The 20,051-nt window shown below is 58.4% G+C and overlaps 1 protein-coding gene across 5 annotated transcripts in view; it reads left to right on the top strand.

The window, feature by feature from the left end:
• The window catches only part of COL18A1 (collagen type XVIII alpha 1 chain), a 103,634-nt gene that overhangs the window by 55,567 nt on the left and 28,016 nt on the right, over positions 1–20,051 (top strand). For all 5 annotated transcript variants that reach the window (XM_030914288.1, XM_030914287.1, XM_010370120.2 and 2 more), the window contains 11 exons: positions 5,803–6,347; positions 11,186–11,272; positions 13,649–13,708; positions 14,515–14,644; positions 15,765–15,841; positions 16,105–16,320; positions 16,642–16,668; positions 18,738–18,800; positions 18,906–18,992; positions 19,313–19,366; positions 19,543–19,701. In XM_030914288.1, coding sequence (XP_030770148.1) covers positions 5,803–6,347; positions 11,186–11,272; positions 13,649–13,708; positions 14,515–14,644; positions 15,765–15,841; positions 16,105–16,320; positions 16,642–16,668; positions 18,738–18,800; positions 18,906–18,992; positions 19,313–19,366; positions 19,543–19,701 — 1,505 coding nt within the window. The remainder of the gene's footprint in view (positions 1–5,802; positions 6,348–11,185; positions 11,273–13,648; positions 13,709–14,514; positions 14,645–15,764; positions 15,842–16,104; positions 16,321–16,641; positions 16,669–18,737; positions 18,801–18,905; positions 18,993–19,312; positions 19,367–19,542; positions 19,702–20,051) is intronic.

The following is a 20,051-nucleotide window of genomic DNA, read 5'->3' as shown; positions in this document are numbered from 1 at the left end:
GAAATCAAGTCTTGAGGCATCATCATTGTTATATCATGTGCAGGTGTCTATCCTGGATGCCACCCAGCTACGCCAAGTGCAGGGAGAAACTCCCTATGGGCACCGTGGCTGGGTCCAGAGCTCAGAGGCTGGAGCTCTGAGAACTGGGCTGGAGCCCAACCATGGTGGAAGCCTCTAGCTCTGGGGAAGAGACACACATCTGTAGGGGCAGAGTGACTACATTTCCAGGTTGCCCAGCCCTCGGGAGTGGCGCAGTGCTCGGGCACTGGGGCAGAGGTGGATCCCAGTCCCTCAATGGAAGCTCCAAAGCCTGCCGTTTTCCTCTCTTCCTCTTCCTGGGATGGGATTTGGGGGATGAGATCTTTCTGGTGGGCTGGAGTCTGTCCCAGAAGTCAACAGCTCACCCTGGGGCCGCAAGAACCCCTTAGATAAGGTAGACCCTCGGCAAGACTCCAGCCACACATGAGAGGACGGAACACAGCTCCTGAGTCCCACTCCCCGCGGCCACCTGCCCCCATGGGTTTGCACCGATTTGCATATAGGCGTGTAGCTTCCTATTGGCGACTGTAAGAAATTGCCACAAATTCAGTAACTTAAACCAGCACAGCTGTCTTATCTTTCCGTTCTGGAGGTCAGAGTCTGAAACCACTTCACTGAGTTGAAACCAAGGTGTTGTCAGGGCTGGGTCCCTCTGGGGCTCTGGAGGAGAATCCGTTTTCTTGACTTTTCCAGCTTCTAGAGGCTGCTGCTTTCCTTCGCTCAAAGCCCCTTCTTCCCCCTTCAAAGCCAACAGTGTTGGGCAAGTCCTCATGGTGCCGTCTTTTGTCCTTCGATTTTAAGGCTTTGTGTGGTTAGATGTGGATCATCTCCCATCTCCAGGTCCACAGCCTGAGTCCCAGCTGCAGCATCCCCTTGCCACGTAAAATTATGCTTGTGGGTTCCAGCTGTTGTGCTGTGGACATCCTTGGGGCCATGGTTCGGCCCATCACAGTTTGCCCATGTGCACGGCTGCACATGTGTGCGTACGCATGGGAGTCTTACGTTGCATAAATGGGATTACCCTGTGTCTGCAAGTTCCTCTTTCCTTTATCCTGCATCTCAGGAGTCTCCCTAACTCCAGGCAGATGCCTTGGCTCTTCGTGTGGCTCTGGTCTTTTCCTCAACTCCTCCTGCCTGAAGCACCTGCACGTATTTCTGCCTCTCTGTGTAACAGATGGCCCTGCAGAACCTGCTCAGCCCTGACTGGCGGGTTCATCGCGCAGACTCACCGTTGTTTGTCGGACACCAGCTGAGCTGCCCCACGTGGGCCTGACATGAGTTTTGGGTCAGCACTGACAGTGGAGAGACTGGATGTTATAAATGTGTCCGAGTGTCAGCAGGAGGTCTCCACCCAGGGACGGCCGTCTCCTAGCTTGTTTTTAGCCCTTCCGTGGGGCTCTGCAGCCTTGGGCATTGGTGGAAGTGTTTGTTCGGAGGCTGTTTTTCTTTGATGCCAAGATGTCCCCCCAGGCACTTCACTGTGTAAGTACCACGGTGTGATGGGGCGATGATGGTGGCGTGTTGATGCCCCCGGGTACTTTACCATGTCAGTGCCATGGTGCGATGGGGGGATGATGGTGGCGTGTTGATGCCTCCGGGCACTTCACTGCGTAAGTGCTGCAGTGTGATGGGGCAGTGATGATGGCGCGCTCTTCAAGCTCTGGATTGGGTTCCGGAAGCTCTGTGTGAGTCTTACTGAGGTGGTTATTTTCTCTCTTCACAGGAGAGTGGGCTGAGCAAGGAGCCTTAGGGTCTGTCATTGGCAGCGACTCCCTCGCCTGCAGGTGCACAGTGGTTCTGGCTCAGCAGACCCCACAGGGCTGTCAGGACGCGTCGTCCCCTCTGTCCGCTGAATGGCTCCGGCTCGGGTCCTTTCGGCCGATGTCAGTGTTGCAGTGCTCACTCTCACAGCCATTTACCTGCTGTTTCTCCGTTAGCCTTTGGTGTTACTTTAGCTAACGTTTTTGACAAGGTGGAGCTGGATTTTTCTTGCTGCCGCTGTTTTTCATCCACTGCTTGCCTTGTGCCCACCAATGTGGTCTGCATGTCCTGTGCCCCGGGCACCAAAACCACCGGCTCACCGGCACCTGCCCTGCCCTCTCGTGCCACTGTGGTCACTGACTGCAGGTTCTGGCTTTTGTCCTTCTTCTGCCTCTTTTGTGTCAGTTGTGACGTCTCCGTTTAACGAGAGTCCTGCCCGTGTGTGCTTGAAATGGAGGCTTCCATGGTCCCTGAAAGCTTTCACAGAACCACTGACGTGGCCTCCACTTGCTGGCACGGACCTGGGCAGCAGGTCCACGCAAATCTCCTGGGCACTTGGTCCTGGGAGTCACAGGGCAGCTTTTGTGGCCACACCCCGAGGTCTCAGCTACCATGACATGGATGCTGTGGGTTTTTGGACTTCGAGGTCACGCCCTGGGGATGCTGCAGCCCACCTGCCCTTGGCCCCCATGGGCCCCACAGCCGCTGTGTGTTTGGATTTCTGAACAGGCCCAGCTGGAGCTGAAGGACAGGCTGTGCTGGCTCCCCTGGCCTGAGGGAAACGTCCCGTCTCAGGGCCATTTTCTCTCGGAGCACCCATGAGATTGCTTTGATTTCTAGTTTGCATCAAACCCTGTGTCTTGGAAGCTGTTGGGCCTCTGAGTGCTGAACTGGATATTGATTTCTAGTTTGCATCAAACCCTGTGTCTCGGAACCTCTTGGGTCTCTGAGTGCTGAACTGGATGTTGCCTGAGCAACGTGAAACCCACCTGGCTGCACTAGGCTTCCCCGACTCAGCTCACCCCACGCAGGCAGGAGCAGCCCTGGCTCTGCAGGACGGGAGGCGGCTGCGTGGGAGGGCGGGGGGCTGGCCAGGCAGCCTTGGATCTTGTCCTCAGGAGCCCTTCAAAGGGGCGGCAGAGACTCCAGGCCCCGTGCCTCAGGGAGTCAGGCTGGGCTGGTTCTGGGGAGCGGCTGGAGCGCCTAGTGCTGACGGGCGTCCGTGGAGTGCACGTGTCTGAGGGTCTCTGAGGGGTCTGCCCTTTTCTTCGGGGCCACGGTGGCCATGAGGGATGCAGGACACCGGGTGTGGCCCTCGAGGACTGAGCTGGCTGGAGCCCACTCCCTCGTGGGTGAACGCTGCTCTGGGTGGAGAGCCCAGTTTGGGGAGAAGGGAGGGTCTTGTCCTGGGAGTTGTCAGACAAAGCTGAGGATGGGACTCACAGGGGACCCCCAGTCAGGCCGTGTCAGGGTGAGGCTGAGGAGTGAGGGTCCTGGAAAGTCCCGCTTCTGGGAGGGGGCGCTTTGGCTCAGAGGCTGCTGCCATGGAAGGGATGGATGTCCCCGGCCCCCTAAGATGAAGGACCCAAGGGGAGGGGCGGGGACCTCCTGCGCTATGAGAACAGCGGAGAGTCCTAGCCAGAGGTCCCTGCTGCTCTCCTGTGGGGAGGATGCTGGCTGCGCCGTTTGTCCTGGGCTTATTTAAAGGAGCCTTTGTTAACACACACAGGCCTCCAGAACCATCCACACTTCTGGCTGGCCTGATTCCTGAGGAGGAAATGGTCTTTAATGAGGCAAGCACCTTGATCCAAGGTGAGGTGACCCAGCAGGAGGGGCCGGCCCACCACATCCGGGAAGGCCGAGCTCTCGAAGTGGGGTTCAGGCACTTGCTGTTTGACTCCAGGACATCTGAGACAGCTGGGCCTGCACCTCGGGGAGTGAAGGCTGCGCCATTCTCTGCCCATCCAGCATCTTGGGGCCGGGTGTTTGGAAGCTGACTTCCGAAGGGAACCCCCAGGAGCTTTGTGGAGAGGAGACGGGACAGCTTTGGAAAGGGCTTTGCTGTCACTGGGGTCCCTGGGGCCGCCTGCGTAGCGTGCTGGTGCCTTCCAGCCCAGGAAGGTGGCAGCTGCCACATCTTGCTTTCCCAATGAATGTCAGAATGTTCTAGGAAGGGTGGCGGGAGGTTTCTCCAAGGTGAACTCTGGGCCAGCTGGGCGACTGCCAGGGCATCTGGCCCCCAGGCCGAGAGTCCTTTTTCCTGATCTTAGCACAGCCCCGGTGTGGACATGTGGGGCCTGGGCACTTCTTATAAGAAAGGATCATTGTAACAGCTCCCATCTGGGTAGACAGCAGCCTCTGTCTGGGGGGAGATGACTGCTGGCCCCAGAGTCCAGGCTCAGCCTGTCGGGACCCCTCTGCCCCTAGCCTCGGGGTGCAGGCGCCGGACGGACCAGGCTGCTGTCCACAGAGCCCATTGTCCACTCTGCACCTGACCCTGCTTCCAGTCGGCACGAGGGTAGGGCCCACAGGGAGTCCAGGCCGCCACACCACCTCATGCTGGAGTCAGGGCCTCGTGGGGGCAGCGATGGCGCTGGAGGTGCCCATGGCGTGTGCCGGGCGGGGTCTGCGCTCTAGTTTCCGTTGGTTCTGTGAGCTCTGTGGAGATACTGCTTCCCTTGTGATGTCCAGGCTCAGCACTTCTTCCCTTGTGTCTTGTCCCAGGTCAGCCTGGCCCAGCCACAGGGCCCCCAGCCCACAGGTACACGCACACAGGTGCTCGCGCCCGCCTTCCTCAGGACGCCTGGGCATCAGCAGCCCCTTCCCACAGGAGAGCTCGACCAGGAGCCAGCCCGCTGCACAGGCGTCCTGGAGTAACCGTTACACTCTGTCGGAAGCAGACCGTGTCCAGTCTGTCTGGGGCCTCGCGGTCACGGGAGTAGGGCCTTGGGGAAAGTCCCTGGCCCAGACTGTGGCCGCAAAGCCCCTGCTCTGCCTGGCATGGCAGGTGTGCTGGGAAGTCACTCTGAGCAGGGTCTGTCCTTGAGTGGGTGCTGCCCCCTCCTGTGGGCAGGAAATGAGGCGTGAGAACTCCGGGCACTGGGGCTGCATCCTGGCAGGTACGCAGAGAGGGATGGACAGGGCTTCTTCTGACCCTGGGCTACTGAGTTGAAGTGAGGTCAAGCTCCGCCTGGGCAGGAATGAGTGGAGTGAGTCACCCAGCGCTGTGGGGAATTTGCAGGGAGCAGCGGGGCTGGTGAGGAGACTGTGGCACGTTGGCAGGTACATCAGGCATGCATCCCCTCCAAGGGGTGACTGTGGCCCTGAGAGGAATCAGCACGGTGGGGTCGGGAGACACTACTTGTCCTTGCCACATGTGGCACCTCGCCCAGCGGGTGAGCCGGCGCTGGGTGAAATCCCACACGGTGCCTCTCAGACGCCACGCGGACCCCCAGCCGAGGCAGCCGCTCTGGGCGAGGCTCCGTAGCCGAGGCTTTGAAGAACATTGGGACGTGGAGTCAGCCTCCTTCCTTCCCTGCAGTGGAGCTGTGGCTTCACAGTGGAGGCCACGCTGGGTTGCCTGCCTGGGCTGCTCCAGCAGGGGCAGAGTGGGTGGGCGGGGCACAGGGCTGCCAGCCCCAGCCCCTCATAGCTCCTTGCTTCGGCAGGGGTGCCGGCCAGTCCCTGGCCCCTTCTCCCCACTGGCTGTGCCCATCCCTGCTGAAAGCAGGGAAGTGGGGGGCCTGTGGACACCATGTCCCCTGCAGGCAGGTTTCTGCATGGAGCGCGCCCGTCGTTTGGGAATGAGTGAACCAGGGTGGCCGTTGGGTGGCCATTGGGTGGCTCAGCCCAGGGCATCAGGGCAGGCTGCCAGGCACGTGGAAAGCCCTCTCAGACTCAGTTTCCCCTTTGTGCCCCTGCCTGGCCGCCTCTCCAGGCCACATCGGTGGCCCCTGGTTCTGTCCTGCACAGCCACCTCACCAGCTGTCTTTCTTTTTGCAGAGAGCGTCGGCGAGGAGGTGGGGCTGCTGCAGCTCCTTGGGGACCCTCCGCCCCAGCAAATCACCCAGACGGATGACCCCGACGTCGGGCTGGCCTATGTCTTTGGGCCAGATGCCAACAGCGGCCAAGTGGCCCGGTACCACTTCCCCAGCCTCTTCTTCCGTGACTTCTCGCTGCTGTTCCACATCCAGCCGGCCACGGAGGGCCCAGGGGTGCTGTTTGCCATCACCGACGCGGCGCAGGCAGTGGTCTCGCTGGGCGTGAAGCTCTCTGGGGTGCGGGACGGGCACCAGGACATCTCCCTGCTCTACACGGAGCCAGGCGCAGGCCAGACCCACACAGCCGCCAGCTTCCAGCTCCCTGCCTTCGTCGGCCAGTGGACACACTTCGCACTCAGTGTGGAGGGCGGCTACGTGGCCCTCTACGTGGACTGTGAGGAGTTCCAGAGAATGCCGCTTGCTCGGTCCTCACGGGGTCTGGAGCTAGAGCCTGGCGCCGGGCTCTTCGTGGCGCAGGCAGGAGGAGCGGACCCTGACAAGTTCCAGGTAACCCCCACTATGCTGTTGCCGGGGGGCTGGAGCAGCCAGGGTAGGGTGGGGTGGAGGTGGGCCCCTGGGACAGGGACAGAGCTGCAGCCTGAAGAGGAGAGCCCCACCCCAGCTGTGGTCAGCCCCGGCCTCCAGTGCAGGCCTCCCAGGTTCTTGGCCGGCCCGGCTGGGGTAGCATTCACTTTCTTGGCTCCCTGGCTCCTGTGCCCCTAGGAAGGGTTGCCCTGGGCTTCTGTGGTTTCTCTGAGACACCAAAGCCCAGCCTAGGAGGGCCCCATTTGAACAACTTTGTAACTAGATATCCACCCCAGCCGTGACCCCATGATCCAGAGACATCCCCAGGCCTGTGCCAAGCCCCGTGGTGAACTGGGGCTCCCGACCTCTGACCAGCAGGTTGGGTGAGTGGGGACCGAGTCTGGGTCCAGCCACAAGCCTCGGGGCCCCATGCAGAATGAAAGCTGGGGTCCTTGTTGAAAACAATGAATGATCCAAAGCTGGCGGCAGCAGGGTGTCGGTCCCAGCAGGGTTCTCCTGTGGTGACTCCACACCGGCTGGGACCAGGGGCTCAGGGTGGCCCTTTAGGTCAGCACCTTCAGCAAGGGTGCCTGTGAGACTCCACTTCGGAGCATGTGGTGGGATCCCCCAGTGGTGATGGCGTGTGGCCGTCTCCACCTGAGTCTCTGAGAAGTCCCTCCAATGCGCCTTCATTTCTTGGGGCTGGGGGAGCGGACAGAGCCCTAAACCCATGTGGGGTCTATGTCCAAAGCCCCTGCATTTCTGGGAACCTTTGGCTGGGAACAGCCGTGTGGGTGACCTCAGCTGGCACTGTCTCCCAAGTCCCTGAATTCTAACATTCAAGCTGGCCTGCAGCTGGGACGCCCCCTGCCCTGGCGGGCCACAGGGGACAGAAGGTTAACTATTGCCCTGACAAGGGCTGTTTGTTTGAAGTTGTTCTAAGTCCTGGTGTCTGAGGGTTCTGAAAGCTGACCTTTCACCTTTGGCAGGAACTTTTAACCCTCAGAGCTCAGGAGCCGCTAGGACGTTGACACCAAACTGGGCCTCTTTGTTTTCCTCTTGATCACAAACATGATTGCCGGGAAAGAAGTCAGAGTCACCCCCTCCTGTGAGAGGCAATTTGTTGTGTGAATCCCCAGCCATTTCTTGGTGGAATAAAGTCGCCCACAAGTGCTGTACATCTTTAACGCTGTAAGGAAAAGCGGCCAAGTGCCGAGAGCTCGGGTACGTGGGTACGCAGCTGTGCCCGATGGTGCTGCGGAGAGCCGGGCCGCCGCCCTGCAGGGAAGGCCTCCTCATCAGCGAAGTCCCACTTCCCAGTTAGATGTGTAGGAAAAGCGGGTCTGGGTGTTTAATTTTGCATTTCTTGGACTGTTAGTGAGGACAAACTTTCATGTTGTCACTTGTTTATTGTCTGTATTTCTTCCTTTGTGACTGACTGGTTTATGTTCTCTGTGTTTTCGGTGGGCCCAACTCTCATTGATTTATACAAACTCCTTACATGTAAAAGAAACTACTCTTTTTTTTTTTTTTTTTTTTTTTGAGACGGAGTCTCGCTCTGTCACCCGGGCTGGAGTGCAGTGGCTGGATCTCAGCTCACTGCAAGCTCCGCCTCCCGGGTTCACGCCATTCTCCTGCCTCAGCCTCCCGAGTAGCTGGGACTACAGGCGCCTGCCACCTCACCCGGCTAGTTTTTTGTATTTTTTTAGTAGAGACGGGGTTTCACTGCGTTAGCCAGGATGGTCTCGATCTCCTGACCTTGTGATCCACCCGTCTCGGCCTCCCAAAGTGCTGGGATTTGGTTCTGCATGCTGCAGACTTTATTTCCACCTTGTCTTTTTTTTTTTTTTTTTTTTTGACCATTGGGATTTGATGTGTGGTTTTTTGGGGTTTTTTTGGTTTTTTTGGTTCTGTTTGTTTTAGATGGAGTCTCGCTCTGTTGCCCAGGTTGGAGTGCGATGGGGTGATCTTGGTTCACTGCAACCTCTGCCTCCTGGGTTCATGTGATTCTCCTGCCTCAGCCTCCCAAGTAGCTGGGATTACAGACACCGACCACCATGCCTGGCTAATTTTTGTATTTTTAGTAGAGATGGTGTTTCACCATATTGGTCAGGCTGGTCTCGAGCTCCTGACCTCAGGTGATCCACCTGCCTAAGCCTCTCAAAGTGCTGGGATGATAGGTGTGAGCCACTGCGCCCGGCTGAGATTTGATGTGCTTATGTGGTTAAATCTGGCCTGAAGAAGACACCATGATTTACACAGCCCAGTGAAACCTTGGAAGGTCAGAGAGCTGGAACAGGAAGGAGCTAGAGGGCCCTGGGTCGGGCCCTGGGCTGGGGCCCTGCTGGGCCTGGGTGGCGCACTGCAGGGTGTGTGCTGCTGGGCGTGGGTGGTGCGCCGCAGGCCGTGTGCTGCTGGGCGTGGGTGGCGTGCCGCGGGCCGTGTGCTGCTGGGTGTGGGTGGCGTGCCGCAGGCCGTGTGCTGCTGGGTGTGGGTGGCGCACTGCGGGCTGTGTGCTGAAGGCTGTGTTGGTTGATCTCTGTGTCAGGTCCCTGCAGGCCTCAGGCGTCAGGAACTTTCTCTTTGGGTCTTAGATGAGATTCCAGCTGGGGAGAGGAGAAGCACGCTTGTGTGGTAGAGAAGAAGGTGAAATTGCTCAGCACAAGATTTTCTCAGACTTCTGAATTGAGATTCTTGGGAAAGAAACATTCAAGTTGTATGACTCATCATTTTTGGCAGAAACAAGCACAGAGCTTTGGGAGCAGGGAGGAAACCGAGGCTTCCTCCTCCTCAGACTCCACGAGGCTGCAGTGCCCCCAACGCTGCCACAGATGGTGCCTGGGACCCCCGGCCTCGGCGGCGTCCGACAGAGCCCCCCGGGGCCTTGGTTGTGTTGCTCGTCGTAAGAGTCCTGGGGCGTTGTTGGTCTTTTCAGGTTCACTTTCTTGAGTCGGGTTTGTCAGTGGCCGTCTCCCGGGAAATCATGCACCCCCCAAGCTGTGCTGTTGCCGTGATCATCATTTCCAGCTGTGTCCTGATTTCCAGGGCGCTGAGGCTGCAGCATGTCGGGAAGCATTTTACACGCTTTTCCCTAACAGAATTCCTGTGATCTCTGTTTCGGGTGTCTCCGGATTTCATAACTTTCAGTCCTAAGTCCCTTAAATATTTGCAGTGGGCCTGTGGCTTTTGCACTAGTGCCGTCTGCCCCACCTCTGGAGCCAGTGGCCAGACAGGCTCAGAGCTTCTCTGCCCTCTGTAGCTGCCCCCGACCCAGGCACCCTGTAGCCCCGTGCAGAAGGCGTCGGTGCCCTTGGGAGCACCCTCAGGAGAGCGCTGTGGCCGGAGAGCATGGCGGCCACATGTCAGGGTTGTCAGGGCCTCACAGGCCTCTCTGGACGGTGCATGTCTGCGTGGGGATGGATGTCAGGAATGCCCAGCCCCTCCCCCACACCAAGACCACCTAAGATGCACTCTCGGCACCCCCCTGCCCGGGCTGCCCCAGGGCTAGAATGCAACCCCAGCTCCTTCCCCGGGCATGACCTGGGGGCTCTTGAATGTGAAGGCTGCTGCCCCGCCCCCACGCAGCAGGTCCTGGTGGACGGTGGACCCTGGACCCCGCAGTGCTGCCCCTGGCCTACCCGGGGTGCTGTAGGCAATGCCCCTCCCCTGCAATGTGACGCCGAGAACCGCTGGTGCGTTCTGTGGGAAACCCATGCACACCCAGGGGGCTCATGGGGTCCACATGCCCCATGCATGAACTCACGCATGCATACATGATCTCATGTTTGCACACACGTGTCCACGGAGATGCATGGTCTTACACACACGTGCCCATACACTCAGCACTCACACCCCATCCTGCAGGCTCAGGCCCCACTCCTGAGCCACCTGCCTGGGCTTCAGGGCCCAGCTGGCGTGGGGAGCCCCAGGCTCCACCTGGCCTCACTTGGCTCTGAAATCTAGGCCAGGATGCAGAACCTGCAGTGCGGCCAGTGGAGCTCCTGGTCCTGTGCACAGCCCCCACCTGGCAGCCCCTCTTCCTGCCAAAGCCCCTCCCAGCGTCCTCTCCCCCGATGAGCTGCTCGCTTGAGGCTTAGGACGTTGCGCCCTGCTGTGTCCCTGCCCAGCGTCCCCAGCCTGCGTCTCACGAGACACTGCCGGCCGCGCCAGGACCCGAGAGGGCAGGGGCAGGCACCCTGGCACTCAGCCCAGGACTGAGGATGCCGGAGGGAGCGGTGGGTGGGTGGGTGGATGAGTGAGATCGGCTCTAGATGGAATGGGCGCAGAGACCCAGGAAACTCCCCTACACCTGCGGCGTTTGGGTCCTTGGCTTCTGGGTTTTGCTTTTTATGAAAAGGTAAAGTTCAAAGAAAGCAAAGCCGTGGTGCTGCCTTGGTTAGTCCGAGTCGGGAGATGAGGCCGCCTGGGGCTTGTGTAAAGCTCCCAGGACTTGGGGTTGGGGAACTTGACCTGCAGCCCCTCGAATCTGCCCCTCTCTCCCAGGCCTTGGATCGAGCCACGCCCACTGTGGTTCTAAACCCATAGCACTCAGGTGGCCCATCAGCCGCCTCGGATGAGCCGAGTCTGAGGGAGCAGCCTCCGCCCAGCCGGGTGCTTTCCACACGAAAGTGCCCAGGACCCCCCTGGGTCTCACCACGTCTTCCTACCATAAGGCACCACCAGGAGGCTGCCCGAGACCCCTTCCCTCCCCGAGACGCTCCAGCCCTCTGTGGGCCGCCGAAATCTGGAGCTCAGGCAGTGCCGGGGTTGCCGCTGCCGCCTCAGGACCGCTGGTGACCCCTTTCTCTGTCTGCATTTAGGGGATGATCGCTGAGCTGAAGGTGCGCAGGGACCCCCAGGTGGGCCCCATGCACTGCCTGGACGAGGAAGGCGATGACTCAGATGGGGTGAGTGACAGCCGGGACCCGGGTGGGATCTCCCTCAACCCCTGGCACGCGGAGTTCAGGGCCAAGGGCTGTGACAGGAAAAGTCCCAAAAGATGCCACTTTGGGTACCGGGAAGCTGCGATACCATTTCCATGCTCTCCTGTAACACCTCGGAGCCCTTCCTTACCCTAAACTTTCCCATATAAAAACAAATACAAAGCAGAAAATAAACACCAGAAACCACCCTCCATGGCAGCTGGTGAGACGAAGGCTGTTAGGCAGCTCAGCAAAGTGTGTGTGCGTGTGTGGTGTGTCTGTGTCTTGTGTGGTGTGTGTGTGGTGTAGGTGTGGTGTGTCTGTCTTGTGTGTTGTGTGTGGTATGTGTCTCTGTGTGTCTTTGTGTGGTGTGTCTGTGTGTCGTGTGTGTGTGTGTGGTGTGTCTCTGGTGTGTCTGTCTTGGATGTTGTGTGTGGATGTGTGCATGTCTGTTTTTGTGTTTGTATGTCTGGTGTGTGTGTCTGTCTTATGTGTTATGTCTGCATGTCTGTGGTGTGTCTGTGTGTGGTGTGTGTGTGTGTGGTGTGTCTCTGTGTCTGTCTTGTGGGTTGTGTGGATGTGTTCATGTCTGTGTTTTTGTGTGTGTATATCTGTGTGATGTGTCTGTCTTGTGTGCGTATGTGGTGTGTGTCTCTGTGTGTGTCTCTGTGTGGTGTGTGTATCTTGTGTGTGTGGGTGTGTGGTGTGTCTGTGGTGTGTCTGTCTTGTGTGTCATGTGTGTCTGTGGTGTGTCTGTGTAGTGCATCTCTGTGGTGTCTCTGTGTGTGGTGTGTCTCTGTGTGTGTCTCTGGTGTTTGTCTTGTGTGTGCAGGTGTGTGGTGTGTCTGCATGTCTGTGGTGTGTCTGTGTGTTTAGTGTGTCTGTGGTGTGTCTGTGTGGTGTGTCTGTGTGGTGTGTCTCTGTGGTGTGTCTGTCTTGGGTGTTGTGTGTGTGTCTCTGTGTCTGTGGTGTGTCTCTGTGTGTGGTGTGTCTGTGTGGATGTGTGCATGTCTGTGTGTGTGTATGTCTGGTGTGTGTCTCTGTCTTGTGTGTTGTGTCTGTATGTCTGCATGGTGCATGTGTTTCTGTGTCTGTGTGTTGTATGGCGTGTGTGTTGCTGGGGTGTGTGGAATCTCGTGTGTCTCTGTGTACCTGTGTGTTGGGGTGTGTGTCGGTGGGGTGTGTGTGTCAATGGGGTGTGTGTTGGTGGGCTGTGTGGAATCTCTGTGTGGTGTGTGTCTCAGTGTCTGTGTGTGTTGTGTGGCGTGTGTATTGGGGTGTGTGGAATCTCGTGTGTGTCTGTGTCTGTGCCTGTGTGTTGGGGTGTGTGTGTTGTGCGGCATGTGTGTTGTGCGGCGTGTGTTGTGCGGCGTGTGTGTTGTGCAGCGTGTGTGTTGGGCTGTATGTTGGTGGGGTGTGTGGAATCTCGTGTGTGTATCTCTGTGTTCGTGTCTGTGTGTTGTGCGGCGTGTGTGTTGTGCGGCGTGTGTGTTGTGCGGCGTGTGTGTTGTGTGGCGTGTGTGTTGTGCGGCGTGTGTGTTGGGGTGTGTGGAATCTCGTGGTAGCCAAGGGGAGTCCGCCAGCCCCAGGTGTGAGGAATTCTTCTCACTCGGGAGCCCAGGTCACAGCGTGCCCCACGTGACCGTGGACCCACAGCCTCACTCCTGGGCGGTGTGGGCAGGAGACACCGTGGCTGAACTGTGAGCAGCGTGTGCACATCCATGTTACTTTCATGTTTTTTTCTATATTTCACCCGAGAAGTCCGTTGTTTTTGCCTGGAACATGCCAGAAGATGCCAGATTGTTCACATGGTGGCCATGACAAGGCTGCTGGGTGCTGGGGGTCTCCGAGGCGCCACACCCCTCCCCTGGCCTGCCTTGCCCTCAGGGGTCATTAGTGGACCCTGAGGATGTTTCTCTTCCGGGTTTTCATGAAGTTTAAAACGTCCAGCTGCCTTGGTGCGGGTTCAGCCCAGGCCTGGGCCCAGCGGGGCCTGTGCTGGGGAAACCTGTGCGGGAAGCATCTGTGGTGGGGCCTCCTCCAGGGCAGGGCTCCGGCTGGAGGAGAGGAGCGTGTTCCCTCTCCCACCTCCGCGTGTCTCACCACCGGCTGAGGCAGTTTCGGAAGCGTCGCTGTCCATGACCCGACTGGACAAGACTTGTTGAAGCTCAGAGGGTGCTTGGGCAGGGAAGGCCAGCGTGCCCACCCCAGCGGCCCCTCTGAGAGCACCAGAGAGGTCTGGATGCGGCGAGAGGGGGCCAGGAGGAGGCAAGAACAGCCTCCTTTGCTTCCCAGGCCTGCTGGGCTCGGGGCCTGGCCTGGCTGCCATCTCTCCAGCCTTTCCCTTTTCAAACTCCTCAGGCATCCGGAGACTTTGGCAGCGGGCTCGGGGACACCCGGGAGCTTCTCAGGGAGGAGATGGTGAGTAGCCGGACGAGGCCCAGCCCACCCTGCAGGGTCCCGGGAGAGCCCCTCCCAGCAGTGCAGTGCACACATGTGCACACACAGGTGTGGCTCCAAGAGCTGCCTCTATGCCATGAAGACACATTCTTGGCTGGGAACAGGAATGCTAGGCTGGGCAGACGCTCTGAGCCTGGGGACAGGCCCTGCTCCAGCCCTGCCTGGCAACCGCGTGTCTCTGGTGAGACGACGTTCCTTTAAACGAGGTCCTGCCCTGCACATTCCTTGGTCTTTGAGGTGACCTTGGCCTTCCGTTCGCCCCATCCCTCCGTTAGCTCGTGGGTGGCCGCCAGGGAATGAACGGATGTGTGAGTCTGACGACCAGGAGGAGAAGGCGGTGCAGGGAGCATGAGGAAGGGCTTTCCCCAGCTCGGGCCACCTGAGAAAACACAGGAGGGGCGCGGAGCGGGGAGGCCCCAGCCCCAGGACTGAGGCGCCGTGCTTTCTGTTAGAGACGGGTGTGGGAATGTGGTCCCTGCAGGGACCCTCTGCAGGTTCACATCAGCTTCCCAGCATGGCCTGTCGGGCGCCAGGAGGCCTCTGTGGTGATGGCAGGCACCATCCTGGAGCCGGGTGGCCCACAGGCGGCCACACCCCTGCAGCCCACGTAAGGAAGCCCCTTGCACGCAGCCCTGCAGCGCCCCTCCTGTTTCAGAGGATTTTTCTTTATCTTTCTTGCAATCTTAAGTATTTCATTTCACAAACCAAGCAAGGCTCTGCCGGGCATCTGCTGGCTGAATAACAGGCCATCTCCCCTCATCCTCCAGGGCACAGCCCTAAAACCCAGGCTCCCCACGCCACCCCCAGTCACTGCTCCACCTTTGGCTGGAGGCAGCAACACGGAAGATTCCAGAAGTGAAGAAATCGAGGAGCAGACCACGGTGACTTCATTAGGAGGTAAGCTCTTTTCTGGATGTGTGTATGTGGTGTGGTGTGGGGTGTGTGTGGTGCGTGTGTGAGTGTGGTGTGTAACATGCATGTTTGTGTGGTGCTGAGGTGTGTGTGATGTATGGCATGTGTAGTGTGTGGTGTATATAGTGCATGTATGTGTAATATGTGGCACGTGTTTGATGTGTGTGTGATGTGTGGTGTGATGTGCATGTTTGTGTGATGTATGTGATGTTTATGTGATGTGTGTGTAGCGTGTATGGTGCATGCGTGTGTGGGGGTGTGTGCAGTGTGGTGTGTATTGTGTGTGGTGTGTGTTGCGTGTAGCGTACATGTGGTGTGCAGTGCGTGGTGTGTGTTGTATGTGTAGTGTATTGTGTGTAGTGTATGTGTGTGATGTGCATGTGTAATGTGTGATGTGTGTGTAGTGTGTGTATTGTGTGTAGTGTGTGTGATGTGCACGTGTATGTGTGTGATGTGTGTGTTGTATGTGTAGTGTGTGTGATGTGCATGTGGAATGTATGTGTATGTGTGTGTAGTGTGTGTGTTGTGTGTAGTGTGTGTGTGTTGTGTGTAGTGTATGTGTGTGATGTGCATGTGTAAAGCGTGTGTGTGATGTGTGTAGTATGTGTGTGTGTATTGTGTGGTGTGTGTGTGTGTGTGTGTGTGTGAGGCAGGTGGGGAGATGCTAAGGCCTGGATGGTGGCTCTGGGTACAGGCTCTGGGTATTCACTGTGCTTCTCTTGCAGGATTTCTGTTGGTTTTCATTTTTATTTTAATTAAAAGTTAAGAGGAAAAAAGGAAGAGAGACAAAGCATGCTGGGTGATAAGCCATTTTGGGGGGCTGGGGTCTCTTGTAACAAGTTCAGGAAGCATCTCCCAGGTTTCGGCTGTCATCGGCTTAGGTGGCCACACTGGCCTCACTGTTGATTTTAAATTCTCTCTCCCTGTTTCCCGTGCCTGAGAGCTAGAGCTTAGGGGAGTGCAGCTTGAGGCTGGGAATCTGATGGTGTCCAGCCAGGGTCCAGGACTGAAAGCGTTTGGGCTGCCGGGGCTATCTGGGGTGCCGAGAGTAGAGCTGGGGCCACCTGGGGGACCTGACAGTGGCCACCTCTGCTTCTCTTCTCAGCTCAGACACTTCCTGGCTCAGATTCTGTCTCCACGTGGGACGGGAGTGTCCGGACCCCTGGGGGCCGCGTGAAAGAGGTAAGGCCACCTCCCTGTGCTCTGGAACCATTCTGAACCAAAGACCCATGGCCTTTCGGGCCACTCACTGGTGAGCCCTGATGAAGCCCCTCCGTACCCGTGCCTCCTTTGTGCCCAGCACACAGTGCCAGCATGCATCCACCCTGCGTGTCCCCCGTGGGAAGCAGAGCCCAGCCCGGAACTCTGTAGGGCACAGCGGGACAGTGGGCAGGGTGTGTGGGGCCTCATCCCAGCCCGGGCCCTTGTGTTCTCTTTATTCCCAGGGCGGCCTGAAGGGGCAGAAAGGGGAGCCAGGTATTCCAGGCCCTCCTGGCCGGGCAGGCCCCCCAGGCTCCCCCTGCCTGCCGGGTCCCCCGGGTCTCCCGTGCCCGGTCAGTCCCCTGGGTCCTGTAGGCCCAGCGTTGCAACCTGTCCCCGGACCACAAGGACCTCCAGGGCTGCCAGGGAGGGATGGCACCCCTGGAAGGGACGGCGAGCCGGTGAGTCCTCCTGCCCCTCCAGTCCAGCGCCTTCTGGAGGTGGGGGCTCAGGCAGGACGGGGAGAGGCTGCGGCCGACATGGGAGTGAGCTGAGTTGGGATTGGGGCACGTTAGCAGCATCCTTGGGACCACCATTGCGTGGTTGGTGCTGGAAGGTGGTCAGATGTGGGAGGCGGAGCTGCTCAGACACAGCCCTTGTGGGTGTGAGGAGGCTCCTGGTGTGGGTCCCGGGACATCCAGGGAAGGCATCTTTGCCACCTCGTGGGGACTTGGAACGGGCGGTGCCTTTCCGATCACTCATGGCTTCTCTTGCACACCCAGGGTGACCCTGGTGAAGACGGAAAGCCGGTAAGTCTGCTTTTCTTTCTGACCCCCATGTGATGTTTGCTTAGACCCCAGGGCTTTGTTGCTGGGGACACTCTTTTTAAGAGGAGACTGCACAGCAAAACCGTTTTGAAAATGAAATTTTGTAAAGAAAAGATGAGGGTAACTTGATGGGAAATAGGTATTTACGTGTTTGTGTTGAGACATTTAGGCCACAACTACCAGGAAAAAGGAAAGGAAGTGAGAAAAGGCAGAGCTTCCAAACCCTTAGAGAGAAAACGCACCGCAAAGAAAAAAGAAGTCGGGGGGTGGGGGCGCAAGACAAGAGAGAAGCGCGGAGCGACCAGGGGATCTGTAAAGTCAGAGCTTCTGTCTCAAAACACGCAGTTCAGATTTTAAAAATCGCCAACACTGTTTCCAAGAACAGTGAAATGACGTGATAGACTGCGAATAAAGATCTGGGAATAGCCTGCCCAGCGAATGGTAACACTCGGCAGAAAGTGGGGCCGTCACAAGCACTGGACAGGAGGGTTCAAGTTAAAAACAGTCTAGAAAGTCTGAAAAGACAGGGAGGGCATCTCATGGTGCCCACCGAACGGTCATTACCGACCGCCTGGCACCCCACAGCCAAGCTGCCTGTGATGAGGACCATGGTGGACTAAGCAGGGCAGTCGGCTGGGGGGCGGCACGGGGCCCACCCACTGCAACAGGGTACACACACTTGTGAGTGTGGGGTGAGGATTCACGGGGCCTACCCACAACAGGGCACACACATGCATGTGTGTGTGTGTGTGTGTGTGCATGTGTGTGCGTGTGCCTGTTTGTGTGTGTGCGAGTGTGAGCTTGTGTGTGAATGTGGGTACGTGTGCACGTGTGTGAATGTGTGTGCATGTGTTTGTGCACGTGTGTGAATGTGTATGGGTGTGTGTGTTTGTGTATGTGTGCGTGTGTGTGCATGTTTGAGTGTGTGAATGTATGTGTTTCAGTGTCTGTGAATGTGCACGCGTGTTTGTGTATGTGCATGTGCATGTGTGTATGCGTTTGTGTGTGTGTTAATGTGTGTGCGTGTGTTAATGTACGTGTGTGCATGCATATATGTGTTTGAGTGTTTCTGTGTGTGAATGTGTGAGTGGGTGGGATGAGGATCCACAGGGCTCAGCAACAGGCTTGATCTTAGACTTTCCCATCCAGAAAAGAAAATCCTGCCCGACTTTGTCACCCTCACTTGGACACTTCAAAACACTGACCTTCACCTAGGCATGAGGCCCTCACCTGCTTACCCGTGCAGCAAACACGCAGATGCTCTGCCAACCACATCCCCACCACACCACATGTGGACACATGCACACTACACACACTACGTGTGCACACACCACACATTACACACACCACAGGTGGGCACATGCACACACGTAAACATACCACACGCACACATGGCATACACCACACATGACCATGCACTACACACATACACATACCATGTGTGCACACACCGTGCGTTATGCACACCATACATGCACACACACATCACACATACATATCACAGGTGCACACACCACACTCCTCACACATACCATGCATACCACATAGACACACCGTGCATTATGCACACCATACATGCACACACACATCACACATACATATCATAGATGCACGCACCACACCCCTCACACATACCATGCGTACCACATGCACACCCCGTGCATTATGCACACCATGCATGCACACTCACACATCACACATACATATCACACATGGACACACCACACCCCTCACACATACCATGCATACCACATGCACACACACATATGTAACAACCCAAGCACCGGCTATTGTGGAGGCCGTCGGGGGACCTGCCGTGACCTCCCGAGGGATGCTCCCCACAGCATCTCTGAGGCGTGGCTGGCGAGATGGGTTCAGGCGGGAGACAGTCTGCTGGGCCTGGCACCCTCCTACTTTCCGGGCCCCGGAGACTCCCCTGAAGAGCTCAGCTCCCGTCTGTCCCCTGCCCGGGGGAAGAGCACTGCGGGTGCTGGGCTGCGGTCCACGGTGGGGTGCCTCCCCTGACCGGGCTCCCGGCTGCTGTGTTCCAGGGCGACACCGGGCCGCAGGGCTTTCCCGGGACTCCAGGGGACGTGGGCCCCAAGGGTGACAAGGTGAGTCTTCATGGCTGGGCGGGGCCCGTTCCTGTGTTGGCCCTTGGCCCAAGGTGGGGGCTGCGTGCGTGTCCAGGGTGTGACGAGCTTGTCTTGTGTTCTCAGGGAGACCCCGGGGTTGGAGCAAGAGGGCCCCCAGGACCCCAAGGACCTCCAGGGCCCCCAGGACCCTCCTTCAGACATGACAAACTGGTGAGTCCCGCCCTTGGCTTCCTGTGACCTGGGGTCTGCCCTCCTCAAAAGCAGGTACTACTTCTGGGAGGGTATCCATCCCAGGAGCATCAGCTCCACCCTTAGGGGCTTGCATGAGGTCTCAGCTGAGCTGAGGGGTCACAGGTGTGGTGGGAGCTCCCACTCACCTGCCTTCAGGCTTCTCTGGGGGCAGCAGAGGGGCCGTGGTTTCTCAGCTCCTCGTAGAAACAGCTTGATACGCAGCTTGCAGCGCAGGGCCAGGAGTAGGCCAGGCGGGGGCCAAGCTCAGGGCAACGCTTCTCTCTGGCTCTTCTCCTCAGACCTTCATTGACATGGAGGGATCTGGCTTCGGTGGCGATCTGGAGGCCCTGCGGGTGAGTGGCCCTTAACCTGCGGCGCTGCCCGATGTCTGTGCCCATGAGGAACAGGCCACGGACCCCCAAGATTCAGCTGGGATCCTGTGGGGGGTGGGGATGAGCCCTGGTTTGGGGGTGGTCATCCCTGGTGGGTGCCACATGGGCTGTGACCATCTGTGTTTGCCCACATCCAGGGTCCTCGAGGCTTCCCCGGACCCCCCGGACCCCCCGGTGTCCCAGGCCTGCCCGGCGAGCCAGGCCGCTTTGGGGTGAACAGTTCTGACGTCCCAGGACCCGCCGGCCTTCCTGGTGTGCCTGGGCGCGAGGGTCCCCCCGGGTTTCCTGGCCTCCCGGTAAGTCCTGCCTGGCGAACCCTGTCTGCTGGGAGTGGGGGGTGAACACCCCACGTGGGGCCCCTGCCCCACCTCAGGCCTCCCCAGTCCCCGCCCCTCACCTCATCTCCTCTGGGAGCTGGCGGACGACTGCGGACTCGGGGCCACCCTGGGGTGTGCGGAGGCACCTGAGTGGCCACCCCGTGGTTCTGGGGGTGCTGACCAGTGAGGGTGACCGCAAGCAAGGCCTCCGACCTCTCTGGCCCTGTGGGTCCGCGGACCGCACAGTGTCTCCACGAGCAATTCCCATGGGTGGGGGTGGGAGGGCTGAGGTCAGCACTGCCGGAGGGCCAGGGGAGGGAGGAGCCTGC

The sequence above is a fragment of the Rhinopithecus roxellana genome, chromosome 13, assembly GCF_007565055.1.
Source record: "Rhinopithecus roxellana isolate Shanxi Qingling chromosome 13, ASM756505v1, whole genome shotgun sequence".
Lineage (NCBI taxonomy): Eukaryota > Metazoa > Chordata > Mammalia > Primates > Cercopithecidae > Rhinopithecus > Rhinopithecus roxellana.
Note: the sequence above shows the minus strand (reverse complement) of the source record. Positions and strands in the feature narration are given on the sequence as shown.